The sequence below is a fragment of the Callospermophilus lateralis genome, chromosome 6 (genome assembly GCF_048772815.1).
Source record: "Callospermophilus lateralis isolate mCalLat2 chromosome 6, mCalLat2.hap1, whole genome shotgun sequence".
Taxonomy (NCBI): domain Eukaryota; kingdom Metazoa; phylum Chordata; class Mammalia; order Rodentia; family Sciuridae; genus Callospermophilus; species Callospermophilus lateralis.
The window spans coordinates 38,491,239-38,506,354 of record NC_135310.1 but is presented as its reverse complement, the minus strand read 5'-3'; the positions used below and the strand labels follow the sequence as shown (position 1 = coordinate 38,506,354).

At 39.8% G+C, this 15,116-nt stretch overlaps 1 protein-coding gene across 1 annotated transcript in view; it reads right to left on the bottom strand.

Annotated features, from left to right (window-relative positions):
* Positions 1 to 12,539, bottom strand: part of Mtcl3 (MTCL family member 3) — a 35,833-nt gene extending 23,294 nt beyond the window's left edge. Inside the window, exons 1-3 of the mRNA XM_076858272.2 lie at positions 11,427 to 12,539; positions 10,742 to 10,966; positions 8,907 to 9,065 (exon numbers count right to left, since the gene is read on the bottom strand). Of these exons, the coding sequence (XP_076714387.2) occupies positions 8,907 to 9,065; positions 10,742 to 10,966; positions 11,427 to 12,539 (1,497 nt within the window). The remainder of the gene's footprint in view (positions 1 to 8,906; positions 9,066 to 10,741; positions 10,967 to 11,426) is intronic.
* Positions 12,540 to 15,116: the final 2,577 nt, after the last annotated feature.

Sequence of the window (15,116 nt, the reverse complement as noted above, 5' to 3'; positions counted from 1 at the left end):
AGCACTTTCACCTTGTCTCATGTTATACTTGTCAGCAGACTGAATAGGGGAAATACTTCCCTTTTGAAGGTGGTTAAGATTTAGCTATTAAGCGATGTATCTGAAATAACAAAACTATTATGTCTGTAAAGAAAGAAGGCAGAATCATTATGTTTCTGGTTTATTTTCTCCAAAGATTCCCTTTCTGTAAGATAAAATAAAAATTTTCCCCTGTGGACAGGGTGGAAGTCTCTCTTGCTCAGAGCATCCCTTAATAGACCCTGTAGGTGTGCAATGCTTGGAGATTCTGGAGTATTAACGTTCCTAAGGAAGACAAGTCATTTACAGGTCAGGAAGAACACTGAAGTGGCAGCTGAGTGCCTATAGCAAAGCCCCTGGCCAGTAGAGACAGACAGATCTGGCAATGGACTCAGCCAGCACACTGGTGATATTGACCTCTCTGAGCCTTGAGTCTTCATCTCTAAAACAAAACTACTTTCAACATAATTATATGTAAATTATCTGGGACAGTCATGGGCATCTAGTCCTCTGCACTGGTGGCTACTGAATAACTGCAGCCTGGAGTATTGCTCATATTTCTCCTGCCAAATTAACTGCTGAATGTTAACCATCCCAAATGTTAATGCAAATTTAATTGGATAGTTTTGGGGAGTAATAGGATCTGCATTTTGCATTTTGACACCAAAGCACATAGATGTTAAACTGCAGAGCTGATGCCCAGAGTATCAGAGTTATCTTCTTGTCCTTGTCCTTGAGTTCCTGTTCTCATTGTCCTTCCCAAGAACACTTATTTGACCTTGTTTCAAGAGGGACTTGTTGCTCCTGGGGGATGACTAGAATTTGAAAGAAGCAAGGTAGAGAATTAGAAGTTTCCATAGCAAAGTTCAAGACACCTTCACTTCTGGAAGTCAGGTGAGAGGCTCCCCTTGCTCACTTCTCATTTTGTCTGTATTTCACTTAGCACAGTGGAAAGAATCTAGTTCTGACTTACTTTTCTCTATTATTCTCAGGCATAACACCTTGCTTAATGACCATGCAATCTCTGTTCAAAATTACTTATTATTCATCAGTTTTGTATCAGGTTCTTTTCTGGTTTCTTTTTTTTTTTTTTTGGTGGATACAACAATAAATATGACAGACCCAGTTGTTAGGCTGAGGGAGTTTATAGACTGGCATGGGAAAAATTATACATATAAATTGAATATGAAATAAGTTATTATCATATTGCAGAATAAAGAATCTAATTGCCTACATGCTAGGCACTGAACTTGACACGGAAGGGGCTGTAGTGACCATATCGGGGCCTCACCTCATAGTCTATACTCTGTAAGTCTTGTAAGGACTCATTGAGACAGTGGACATCAAAGCATTTGGTAGGGTAAGGAATGTGGGTACCTGCTGTCCAAGTACAACCTCTACAAGGCTATCTTTCCAGGAAAAAGTAATTAACTTGAAGGTAGGGATGAACTCAAGGTGACATTTTCTACCATCCCTTATATATTCATACATATGCTTAGTAAATGTGCTAAATTAAAGTTAGATTAAGTATATAGTTTTCAACTTCATATAAAAGGCTGAGATAAGAGGCTATTTTTGGCTATTGCTAGGGGCAAGGCCCTTCTTAAGAAGCAAAGGGTGGCCAGGTAGGGAACAGTTTTGTTAATTACTACTCCAAGCCTAAGGGCACTACATAGATCACTTAGGCCAGAGCTATACCCCCAGAGTCCCTTAAGGAAGGGACTAGGGTATTTTAACAGGGGCTGGTTCTACATGAGGTTTGTATCTGTCACATATATAAAAACTAAGCAATTTCAAACAGAACTTTATTATGCTTTTGGAAACATAAAGACTTGCAACTTCAAAACCCATCAAAGTTATAGGGAGTGAAAATACATTAAATTTCAATAACAAAAAATACAAATGTTTGGATGTTTAACTGGGGACTTGTGCTCATTAGCTTACGCATCGTACTCTCTGTAGTCAGAGCCTGGGCAACCTTCATGGCAGCAGATTTCACCCCAGACAACTGTATAGTTATATAAGAACCCACTCTGGAGATTTTCTGCATAAGTTAGAGTGTCTAAGTGCCATCATTTGACATACTGGTTTATTTATTGAAAAAGACAGTGAACACTTTGGTTACTTGGTCTTTATGGCTTCCAAGGGTAGAAAGTTAAGGTGTCAGAAAGTGGCCCTGGGGGCTGGGATTGTGGTTCAGCGTTCAGCGGTAGAGCACTCGCCTAGCAACGGTGGGACCCGGGTTCGATCTTCAGCACCACATAAAAATAAAATGCATTCTGTTGTATCCATCTACACCAAAAAATAAATATTAAAAAAAAAGAAAGAAAGAAAGTGGCCCTGATTATGGGGTAGGTTCCACTTGTCCTCAGCCCCACATATCAGGTCTTTAGTTCTGATTTCCACAGCATGAAACGAGGCTCTGAATGCTGAATAGCCACCGTCAGAGAAGTCACTTGATGCCTCACACCCTGTGCTAAAAACTCTTAAATAGGGCCCTTCAGTGGGTGCAAACTTGCGAGTTTAATACAATAGTTTGTCAATTAAATTATATTCTCTATGGCCACGCTATATACTATAGCAGGTATTAAATTACTGTTCATTGAATATTTGTTAACTACAACCTATAGCACCCCCCAAAATTCTGTTAACTAAATATATAAAAATTAATTTTCATAATTAAATAATACCAACAGAATTGAATTTTATACCTAACTATGAAAATTTCTGGGAGAACAGAGATGGAGTACTGACATGGTAGAAAATGACATTTTCATAAAGAACTTTGAGAACATTTATCTTAATTTTTGCATTTACAAATAAGGAAACTGAGGCTTATAAATTTCAGGTTACTTGCTCAAGGTTACAAGGAATGACTGATAAGACCTCAACACTAGTTTATAGACTCTAGGGTATATGTTTTTTCTCTAATAAAGCACACCCAAGTTCACAGCTAATGACAAAATGGCTTAATTTTAATTTCTATAAGATGTTAATTCCTAATTTATTGACTATATGGATGAGAACTGACAAATGTTTAGAGGGCTGGTTTATTCATTATTTGCCAAGTAAAGTCTGTTCATAATTGCCAAAATTTTGGTGTATTATAATCAATTTCCTTCATGGTTGTTTCAGAGGCTTCATATGAAACTCAATATTGCCTCCATCTGTGGTTATAGCTAGGAAAGCAATAGGAAAAAAATTCTTTCAATATTTCTTTCTCTGTCTTGGTTACTACTAAACTCAGAGATGTTTCATAACAATGTACAACCTTTCCATTATGTTTTCCTTTACCTTCTCAGAGAATGTACTTGAACTAAGTTTAAAATCTTGTTTCAACAGTTTTATGCTTTTATTTGTTAAACATTTAATATAAGTTCTTTAGGTAGGTCAATGTAGAAGTCAAAGAAGTAAACAACCCTCCAATAACTCTATATATAACTGCCATGAATATATTTAGCACAGGTAAACTGCTAACCTTTCAGGTGGGTCATTCAAGGTTTAGCCTTGGACCATGCTAAACTGAACTCTAAGCAGAGTAAAAAGTTGGGGACTTTGCTCCTATGAATACACTTTATCAGCAAATGCAACACACATTGAAATATGCATGTATTGAATAATGAGGCTCCTTATATTATAAACATCAAAATCAATAGACTTTCTAGATGGGAACTGGAATTGTGCTAAGAGATGACTAATCAGGTAAAAACTGTAACTTCTGTGCTTTACAGTTTCAAGAGTATAAAGTTTAAAATTACTAAAAAAGAACTGTGATCTGATTCCTATGTAGAGGTGCACAATGCTGACCTGCATTTTTATGTAAGTAACCAGAAATTTGAAGTTTAAAACAAAAGTTCAAAATATTTCACAAAATAATACACCAGTTTCTAATCTGTATACTACTATGCTTCTGCTGGGGGCTTGGTGTCTGAGTAAAAGAGCCATTTACCCAACACTGAATCTTGGAAACTAGTTTAGAATTCAAGTAACTGCACATACAATTTCATTTTGAAAATACAACAAAGTTCATAATAACTAAATATGTTCACGTTTTAAAATGCACTCATAACACATGGTCACTTTCTGGAAGACAAACTTTCTGATGTTTATCTGGCACACTGTATGTTAATTTAGTCTCTAGTATTCCTGTCTACATTATTCAACAAACTATTGGCTTTACAAGACATGTCTAAAATAATATGGCTTAATTGAGGCATTATAAATATCTATGGTTATTTTATTAAAAAATCAGTGATTACTGTTCCATTACCAAACTTTAATAAACTACTAGAACAAGGGGAAAATATTTGCATGCCAAAGAAATTCCTCATTAAAATCATATCTTGAGTTGCTTCATTGAGTTATCACTTAGTATTTCTCTCTTTTGTTTCACTTTATAACTTTGATTAAGAAGCCCTATCAAAATCAGGTATAGCTATAATCAATTCTTTAATTTAAATCATATACATCTATATATACATAAAACTATAAACATGTAGAGGAAGAACTTGTCTATTAAAGTATAAAAAGAATCTGAGTGCATAGACATACTCTCAATGTATTAAAAAAATAAGAAAGAAAGAAAAGAGAGACTACTGTTAAAATTTATAACACTAATTATTTTTGTGTGCCAGAATGAAAGTGCATTGTAATAGATAGGATATATTAACCAAGTGTGCAGGAAATAAAAGTCCCAAGATAGACAATGTTATTGCAGTTGGCAAGTGAATAGCCCTCTGCAGCAAAAACTGAATAAGTTAAGAAAATTATTTTCTTTTAAGACTCTTATGCAATGATGAGGGATGAGAAAACACAATAGAGATATTGAAATGAAAAAGATCTAATGAACAGTTCCTCTCACCATCTCACTCTCTCTTCTCTTTGGTCCTCAGCTGGTGATTTCTTTGCTCAAAAATCTGCCATTACCGCTTCTTCAATGCCAGAAGTTAAAAGTGACATTAGAAGACCCTATCCCTCCTAAACAGCATAGGACATTTCAAAGCTTTGAAAACACATTTCCCTCCTGCAGCAGAATTATGAAGGGCAGTGACCCTTGACTTAATGAAGCAAAAATTCACCCAACCCAGAGAATGTGTTGTCTGGAGCCTTCTCCACACCCTCACTTTATCCAATTTGTGCTTGACAGTCAGAGTTAGGTGCTGTTTTCACAAAATAACTTTTACAGAAACCTCTGTCTCTGATCATTTGTGATGCTGAAAAACAGACTATATTGTTCCCTGAGTTATAGAAAGTAAAGATATTTTTCTCCAGCAAAAATTCATCCTGCTTATAGCAATTGTGTTTTATAATCAGAATTAGAATGCTATTAAGATTTTAAGGCAGCATTCTAAGAGGTCCCTCTTGTTTGCAGTTGGCAGTATATCAGCTGTTTCAAAACCAGCAACACATGGCAGAAGACTAAACTAATTACCTCCATCCCACCTCTACTCAGTTCTTTTTGCTCCCATGTGTCTACTCCATGCTTTCAGGGCAAGAGATAAGCAGATGGATATGAGCAGGTGCATAGGATCTGGTGCAACCACTAGCCCTGAGTGCAATTGGTCAATACCCTTGAATCTAGTTAAAGCCTTAGTAAATGGTTCCAGACTCTAGCAGATGGTTTATTGGTCCCAGTGGTGCTGTTCCATGATATCTATGTGACTCCATATTAGGAACTAAAATCTTAGAATAAGAAGATTGCTTCTCTTTAGAATGTTCTATTTAACATTTTATGACTTTACTCTATAACCAGTGTCTTTTCTTCATAATGGCGAACTTGGCCTGGTTTTGTTTTTCTCCACTGGTAGAATGATATGAAGGGATTATCATACACGTGGATAATACTCAAAAAGATTCGAATATGTTTTCACTTTATAAACAAGGAAACAGAGTTAATAATATCCACTCTGCAAAGTAAGCCAGTTACTAGTGCATCTCAGTTTTAAAAGTTATCTTCTTAGAGGATAACAAAGTTATCACTACAAAAATCTTATTTGAATAAAACATTTCTGATTTATAAACATTTTTAAATGCCTTTTCTATTTCTTATACTTTCCTAGTGTTATGAATGCATACCTCAAATGAATGATTATGGAACATTCCTGCCAGAATATATTTCAGTTATTAATTTAGTACTCCTTAAATCCTTATATGCCACTCTGTCCTTTTCTATTTCTATTTTTCTTCCCCACCATTGCCTATTTTCCAATGACGTTTTTAAAATAAAAGGCTATTTTAAAAGTTGATGTCTTGAACAAATATGCCCAAATTTCCTATGTTTTATGGTTGTGTTTGCTAATCAGGGATTGGAGTTCAGCTTTTACAACTCCAAGGAGAATGTAAATTGTCTCTTTGGCTTCAACATACATGCCCACACTGACTGGCACTGCAGCATCATTTTCCCATCCCAGAACTGGAGCTCTGAAGAAGAAAAAGTCACAGGGAAGTGTGTAGGAACAGAATCAAGGGAATGCATCTTCACAATGACTGTCCTGAGGATATTCCCAGGTCACATCCCTTCCTTCCTTGGGGAAGATGTACTATTAGTTTTTATTTTCAGACGGGCCAGGTCGCCATCTATCTTTCTAATGGATGGATGATATCTGAACAATTTATCCTTCCCAGAAAATCAGAAAAGCTTCCAAAATGAAAATTAGAAAATTGTTATACTATTCTTAAATATAACTTTGCATATATCCACTAGAAGAAGAGTCACATGAACCCAAATTACAAGGTATTTCCCTTTTATCTCTGGTAATCAAGTGATGATTGCTTTTACTCGAATGTTTGTAATTACATAAAAAAATGAGAGAATTCAAGGGATGTATGTACAGGAAAAGGAGCCTAATGAGACTGATGGTGGATTTTTTTCTTTGCCCACAGGAAGATATAAAATGGCTACTCTTGTGGATTGAAAGGTGTTCTTTTTGTCCCATCCTTCTCTCCAAAGTCTTACATTAATGAACTAACTTCTAGTACCTCAGATTGGGGCCTCTTTTAAAGATAGGTTCTTGGCAGAAGTAGGTTAATCAAGTTAAAGTCAAGTCATTAGTAGGGCTCTAATTTAGCATGACTAGTGTTCTTATAAGGAGAAATTTAGAAACAGCTATAGGAAAATACTACGTGAACATGAAAATGGCCATCTAAAAGCCAAGGGGACAGTTCTGAAACAGAGCTTTCTCTCACAGCCCTCATAAGGAACCACCATGTTGAAACTTTTATTTAGGGTTTCTCTCCTGGGAGAAAGTAAATTGTAATTTAAGTCACCTAGTTTCTGATACTTTAATACAGCAATCCTAGCAAACTAATACAGCTAGCGACTTCATTTTGTATCCCTGGAAATGAAACTTTTATTGACACTCTTAATTGTCATTACTGCTGAAAATAACACATATCTCTATTAATTTCATGTTTGATTTCTTTATAGAAAAAAAAATCTATACTGCTCTTTAAATGGCAATGTTCTGAATTTCATTATAAAAGTATGCAGTGGCAGACGTAGAGAATCATCTAAAATAACTTTTATAATCTACGATTGAAAGAATAGAGGTAAGTAGAAGTTAGAGGTCTTTTAAGGTCACCCAGTTACTTACTGGTGAAGATAGGTAAGATGGCTCTCAGTCTCTGTAATATTCTACTATAGTACAGAGCCACTCCTAACTAGTAGTCAAGGATCACATATCATTAAAATGATTTTCCCTGTTTTGTCGTGTTAAAAAGATGTTTAAAGTCAATATGTCAGGATAATATAAACATACACTAAGATCATAAAAAATGGTTTACTCTACTAAAACAACATTCTAAAAAGTCCTTACACTATCATATACTTAATCAGACCATCAATATTTTCCTTTTTACATGGTAAATAAATTTTGTACCATTCTGAGGTAAGCAAAGAAATTATAGGTGGCTCAGTATCTCAGAAATAATCAGGATTTTCTTTAGAATTCTGTATATCCAAGCAGAGGAAACTGTTCAGAAGGTCACTTGTACCTCTTCTAGTTCTTTGAAATAATTTTAATTCTCTACATAATAGTTTTCACAAGTTGCACTTGTGTATATACTCAGGTAGTTTTCAAAAAACATTATTTTAATTCAAATTAAATAAATATAATGGAGCTAATTATTTATTGCTAGATCTTTTCTGTTTCTTCTCCAATTATTTTCTGTGATATTTATTTTTTTTCTTTGAGAAGACTCAAGGTAAATGAGGTAGAAATCTTCAAATAGTTAACATTGAAGAGAGAACTTTGACTCTTCTACCCTAAAGTGTAGAACTAAGATGAATTGGTTTAAATTAGAATTAAATGATTTCAGGTCTAAACAAAAAAACCCTTTAAGCATACATATGGTGTGATAGAACTGGCTGGTATGGAAGACATTCAGGTTGGTCATTGGTGATACTCTAAGCATCAGACCAAGGAGTTGGGGGACTTGTTACAGAGAAAGTTCAATCAATGATTGGTACAAATTGAATGGCCTTTGTATCCCTGTCCATTCTAGAAGTTTACATTTCTATAAACTCAGTGCTTATCTCATAAAACTGTTGCCTTAAATTAACATAAGCTTCATTCCTTCATACTCTTGACACCTTTATAAATGGTTTGCTGTGTCATTTATTTAATTAACAAACATTTAGATAACATAAGGATGAAACATCAGTTGCCACTCATACTATGTCAAGTCAGAGGCCAAGCTCAAGCTAGAATTTTTTCTTTGGTGCTCAGTTGTTGGTATGAAATCAGGTACTTGTTAGTACATCAGATAAGAACAACAAACTGTCTTAAGATCATTAAAAAATACAAGTGTTTTAGTAGTCATATTGGTCTTTGGAATTTTTTTCTAAAGAGCTAAAATAGACATACATCATAAAATAATCAAATACTAACCTCTTTCATTTTTTCCAGTTCATTCTGTAAGGCTTGCTTTGCAATTTCAACTTCTATAAGCTGTTGCCTCAGTTTCTCATTTTCATCTTCTGTTGTTGTTCTCTTTTCTTCCACATTTTCCAATTCATGGTGAAGTCTCACAGATACATCCTTTGCAACCTAAAATAAAATGTTTGTAATAATAAAATAAAAATTTGATTCATATTGAAAGTATCAGGAGCCAATACCTATATAGTGGTTACCATGTGCCAGCCAGTATTCCAAATGCTTTATATATAAACCATTCACATGTATCAACCATTTAATCCTCATGACAATCCCATGAGATCAATACTATTCTCATTCCTGTTTTATAAATAAAGAAACTTATTATTCCCTTTTTAAGGATACAATCTTAGAGAGTTGAAGTAGTATGTTCAAGGTCACACAGCTAACAAGTTGCTGGGAAGTCAGGCTGTAGAATTTGCTCCCTAACTTGTATACTACAACCATGGTAATAAATGTTCTACTGTATTTAATCACATGTAGAAAAAAAATTCATATATGTTCTCTAACAAAACCAGCAGGTGATGCTTCCATTATTGCCCACATTAAAGAATGGAAAAAAGCAGTTTCTACAAGTAGGGGATGTGTTTATACTTTGATCTTATAACTAGAATTCCATGCACTTAAATTTAGGGAAAATTTTAGTCCCTGACATTAGTTTTTTTTTTTTAATAACTATGAATTTTTTAATCCAAAGTTTCAAGATTATCTTGAATATTTTAGGGGTTGAAAGAAAAGTAGCATTGTCTGGTGTAGAGGATTAGAACACCAGCTGTGGCTGCAACCAGGTGGGGAGTGAGCCTGATACCTCCTAGTGACGTTCTAGAATCAAGAATCAAGCATTTAACTTTTGTAAAAGGTGCAGCCTCTGCATCTGTAAGATGGTTCCATTAATTAGCTCTACCTTACAGAGGTGTTTTTTTTTTTTTTTTAAACCATGTGAAATAGTAATGAATGTAATCATGCTTGCCACAGTGCCTGGTACCTATGGAGCATTTGACAAATTTTAGAAAAAGAAAAAAAATTAATACAACAATTACTTTCATAAAATTTCACTCATAGCTTTCTTTAAAAAATGTACAGTAATTACATTATATTTTCATATTTTAGTGAAGTCAATATAATTAAAAGTATATTTGTCTGACTTGACAAATTTAATATCTGGTTTGCATTCTCAATGAACTTCCTATAGTCCAACTGAACCCAAGAGAAGAGGCCACAATGGTCTAAAAAAATGCATCTCAAGGTTAGGATTTCTCCCCTGGGAGAGTTTCTGAGGGAACCACTTTCATTTGCTTCACTCTCCCTTTTTTACATGGGATGCGATTTGGACAGTTTTCCTTTCAGGGAGTTACTTATGAGGTAAGGACAGAAAGGAAGGAGTCCTGGAAGGTGAGGAGTGGAAACTTGGAAAAAGAAACTAGACAAACACCAGATGCTAAATCAAGGCCACAGTCTGAGCAGTGCCACGCCCATGTTTCAGCCTAGTAGGAACGTAGCCTCTTTCCACCGCTTCTGAGAAAGCTATGGTTAAAACAGCAGAGCCCCCCCACAAGCTCGATCTCCGCAATAGTGTTCTTTCCACACACACAACGAACTCTGAACTCTTTGGACCCACCTGTTTGTTCTTTCCCTTCTGGGACCCTAAGTTTTTGTGTTCAGCCAGTCACTCAAGATCAAAGAGTCCCTAAATCTTTTGTCAGTCATAATCAAAGGACGCTGAGCCCTCAAAGTCCCCACCCTCTGCCCCTGGCGCAGGCCATCGAACCCCCAGGCCGCGTGCTGCAGACCTTGAGGTCCTGCTCCAGGCTGCGCAACAGCTCCCCATCGATCTCCCCAGTCTGCGCGTAGCGGAGTCTTTTGCGCTCGGCTTTGCGGAGGCGGTACTGCAGGATCCGGCAGTTTTTGTTGGCTCTCTCCAACTCGTGGCGCATTTCCTGCAGTTGACAGGCATCCTCCTCGAAGAAAGTGTCCCTCATCTCGTCCATCTCAGTTCTCAGCTCATCGATCTCATTCTGAGGAGGTGACAGGCCGTGGGTCAAAATCAGCCTCGCCTCCAGCACCTCCGACATATACCGTACACACCCCATCCTAGCTTCAGATTCTCAACTCCCCCGACCCCCTCTCCAAGAGGCAGTAGTGACAAGGAGGTGAATGAAGAAGAAACTTTTTTAAAAGGGCTCACTTAAGGTCTTCTCTCGCTCACTTACTCTAGCTCGCTCCATAAAGTGGGGCAGACCATAATAATTAGAGAAATGAAGGTCCAGATTTGATTTTAAGTGAAAAACCTAACTCAGATTATATCAGGTTCTGTTTCAAATCTGCACCCGGCCTACGAAATCCCCTCATTTATTGCTCGGCTTCCTCTCTAAGGCTCCCTAACAGGTTAGCTGCCTCACACTTGCGCGGGGACACGCCCTAATCTTCCGAGGCCCACGCTTCCCCTCCCCCACTCGGTTCCCCCATCCTCCTCACCTTGAGAGTCTCATTCTCTTCTCGCAGCTTCTCCATCTCCTCCTGCATTTCTTCTTGTTCCTGGAGCTGCTGCGGGTGCGGCTGCGACGAAGGGGGCGCCGCAGCCTGCATGCCCCCGCCGCTACCACTGCTCTCTGCGCTCTGCTGGGGGCCCTCCGCTGCCGCCGCCATTGGGGAGGTGGAAGGGAGGACGAGGGGCTCACAGATGGCAGGGGCGCCAGCGACTGGGGAGCTACGGCTGCTGCTGCCGCCTCCGCCGTTCTTAGTGTGCATCTGAGCCGCGGCGGCCGCTGCCGCCGCCCGCTCCTTCTTGAGGTGGAACTGGATGAGCTCAGATTGCAGACATCCTTCCTTCCAGTAGCTCCCTCCACCGCCGCTGCCGCCCCCCACAACGCCGCTTCCGGAGTTTCTGCTGCTGGGGCCTGGGGTTTTACCCGCAGAAGAGGTGGATGGCGAAGGGGAGGCCCCCTCCCCGCCGCTGCCTCCCCTCTGCTGAGCGCGTACGCCTTTCCCTCGCCAGCCCCTGGGCGGCGGCGGCTGCGGAGCGCCCCCCTCCCTTTCCCCGGGGCCGCCGCCGGCTCCTCCTCCTTCCCCGTCCCCTCCTCCTCCTTCCCTGAGAGGAGGGGGTTCCCCGACTTTCGAGGGCACGGATTCTAGCTCACGGGATGGCTCCTCCGGCAGCCCCGACCTCCTGCCGCCCACAGCGGCCAGGGTCGCCAAGGGGGCCGCTTCAGCACCAGCCGCGGGCTGGACAGCTCCCGGAGCAGCCCCTTTGGGCGCCAGGGGCGCCGCCTTCTCCGCCCCGCCTCCGCCTCCTCGGGCACAGGCCTGAGATGCCGCGCGGCTAGTAGCCTTGTTACCCTGCTGTTGTTGCTGCTGCTGCTGCTGCAGCTGCTGCTGCCGAACAGAATTGAGTTTGGTGCCAGCCCCCACAGCGGACCGGTTGGCCCCGGCTGTCTGTCGGAGAGAATTTTCCCTTGGTCTAGCCGGTGACTGAGCTCGCTGCTGCTTTCTGCTGCTGCCCTCCGGGTGCAGACGAGCCTCTGTGGCTGCGGCGGCGGCAGAAGCTGCGGTTGCGGCAGGGGCAGCGCCCCCGGTCGGTGGCTGACTCATGTCGATTTAGGAAGACCCTACCGGAAGAGATTTGGAATCGTCCATCACTAGATCAGCCTCCCCTCTTACCGCCACCAACCTGCCCTTCTAAGCTGGGACAGAAACAAAAGAGGAGCAACATACAACATGTCTGCATTGTTACAGAGCAAAGGGTGGTTTTACTATACAGGAGAAGCCCCAGAAAATTATGAGGTTTGGAAGACACTTAATAGAAGCATTGACTTTAGAAATAGGACGTAGAGTTGTCAATTCTCATTTTGCCCAAGGTGGCGCTGTCTCCATCTCAGTCTGTCAGTAAAATGACAGCACTTTCAAGGTATCGAATTTTGGGAAGGATAACCTATGGGGTCAGAAAGGAATCAATGGGATCAGAATACGGCAGAAAGAGGCTTCAGAGTTGTCAAACCTCTGCTTTTTCAACTTTGGCTTCTTCACCATTGAATCTATATGTATCACCCTGGTTTAGTGGAAAAGGTTTCATTGAATTAGTATTCCTAAGTATCAATTAGAGGGAAAAGGCTATGATGTAGACTACTAGAGAAAATTTGCTATAATTGGATTAATGACACTTTTCTTAGGCAGCACCAAGTCCCAATATTGTCTTTACAGTAATAGAAATGTAAAAATATAAATAATGAATGACTAACCCTCTGTTTCACGAAAATAGTGGTGTTAGGAAATATATGGTTTAATGATTTTTATCTTAAAAATACTTTTGGAAAAGTTTATATGCAGGTCTGCAGTTTCTTAAGTTTCAGGTAATGAATTTTCCTATGCTTACCAGTTTTGTGATTCTTATGAATCATTTTAGTTTTAGGTATAATTGCAAGATAGAAACTACTTTCATTCTTAAGGATCTTCTTAGATGGTGTATAACAGGCTCAGTTTTAAGTACCTTTAAAGTGCCCACTCCTTCCCTCCTATAGAGCCAAATTCGAAGACAGAATGACCCAGCACCAGAAGGTTGTTGCATTTTTCCTCATGATAGCAAAATCAATTTCTATTGTGTATCTTTCTAAGATACATCCATCATTGCCTTCTGAAATCTGGAAAACATCAAGCAAGCTACTGCCTCATGGGTTTTCCCTAATGAGACAGTTAGCTAGTCCACTAATCAGTTTGGTGCTTTTTCCTTGGAAATGTCATTTCTCTCTAGAGCACTGAAAGGGCATTACTAGGCATAAAGCTCTTCTTGAAAAACAAAACAAAACTACTCCTCTTACAAGAGAAGATTGCCACTCATTTTCCTTGAATTATTCCTGTTATTGTCTATTTTAAGTATTACAACTTAGCATGTAGTAATCACTCACTTTTAAAAAATAAAACAAAACATTACTGAAAGCTATCTTCTCTACCTCTCTTTCTGTTTCCTGCATCTCCTTCTAACTCACTTTGGAATATAAAGACAAACAAAGATGACTGGTGGTGGAGATAGGGTGTTCATCAACTTTCTATATCTTCTACTGGAGCCACAATGCTATTAGAATATTTTGTCTACTTAATCATCATGGGTCAGCCTAATGTGGGCCACCAACAAAGTTATATTGCCAATGCAAACTTATTTTTGTTTTAAATTAGCAGAACCACTCTTGAGCTGAGAAGCCATCAGAAAAGCTTACACTTGGCCCCCAGACAGCTTTAACCCAGAAGAAAGCTTCTGGTTCCAATAGCTGGGCTCCACAATAAAAGGCACCTGACTGCTGTCACTTGACTCCCATAAAGTGACAAAATGCTGCATCTCTTCAAGTCTTCCCCTGTGAAAATTGCCACCCAAGTCACCTGACACGGCCCACATTAATAACACTTTTAATATCGAGTTTTTCCTGCCCTCTGACCCACCCCATCTCTCATCCCCATCCCTTTAGAAATCCAGAGGAACTGCTCACTTCTCAGCAGAGACGGAAGAAGTTGAAGCAAATCAACAATATTCCGGGAACCTCAGGGTCTATTCCAGTGTCTTTCAGAGACCAGGAAAATTCATCTTCTTAGTATTATATGCGACTTCTGGCAGAGCAAGACTTTGGGCCCGCTCTTCCCAGTTTCTCACCCACTGAATTTCTCCACACAATGGCGGTAACCAGAAGACTCACTTGCCCTCAGACTCGGTTGCTTCTCGGCTGTGGATTGCAGGGCTAAGGCTGCAGCTCTCAGTAGGCAAACGCTGGAGGTACCAAGCAGTGCCAGACGCTTCCCAGGAAGTGCAGTGGTATTCATGAGCTGACCTCACCGGACTGGGCAGGGGAGAGGGCGGGATGGCAAAGGAGGACAGGAGAGAAGTAATGCAAGAGAGATTATTTTCAAGAGGAAAGAGAAGACGGGGACAGGGGGTCGGGGTGAGGGTGGGAGGAGGGAGACAGCAAGACAAAAAGGCCAGAGCCCCGCCCGAGATGGAAGATCTGCAGCCGCACTCAAAGTCGTAGCTCCGCTCTCACATCCCGTACTTGGCAGAGGATTCCAGAACCGCTTAAAATCGGACGCATTGGTTTTCTGCAAAGCTTTGTTTCGGGTCCGATCAATCTCCATCAATTATTTATCTGAGTTATTTTCCCAGGGAGGCGGATTCGAACAGCCTTCCGG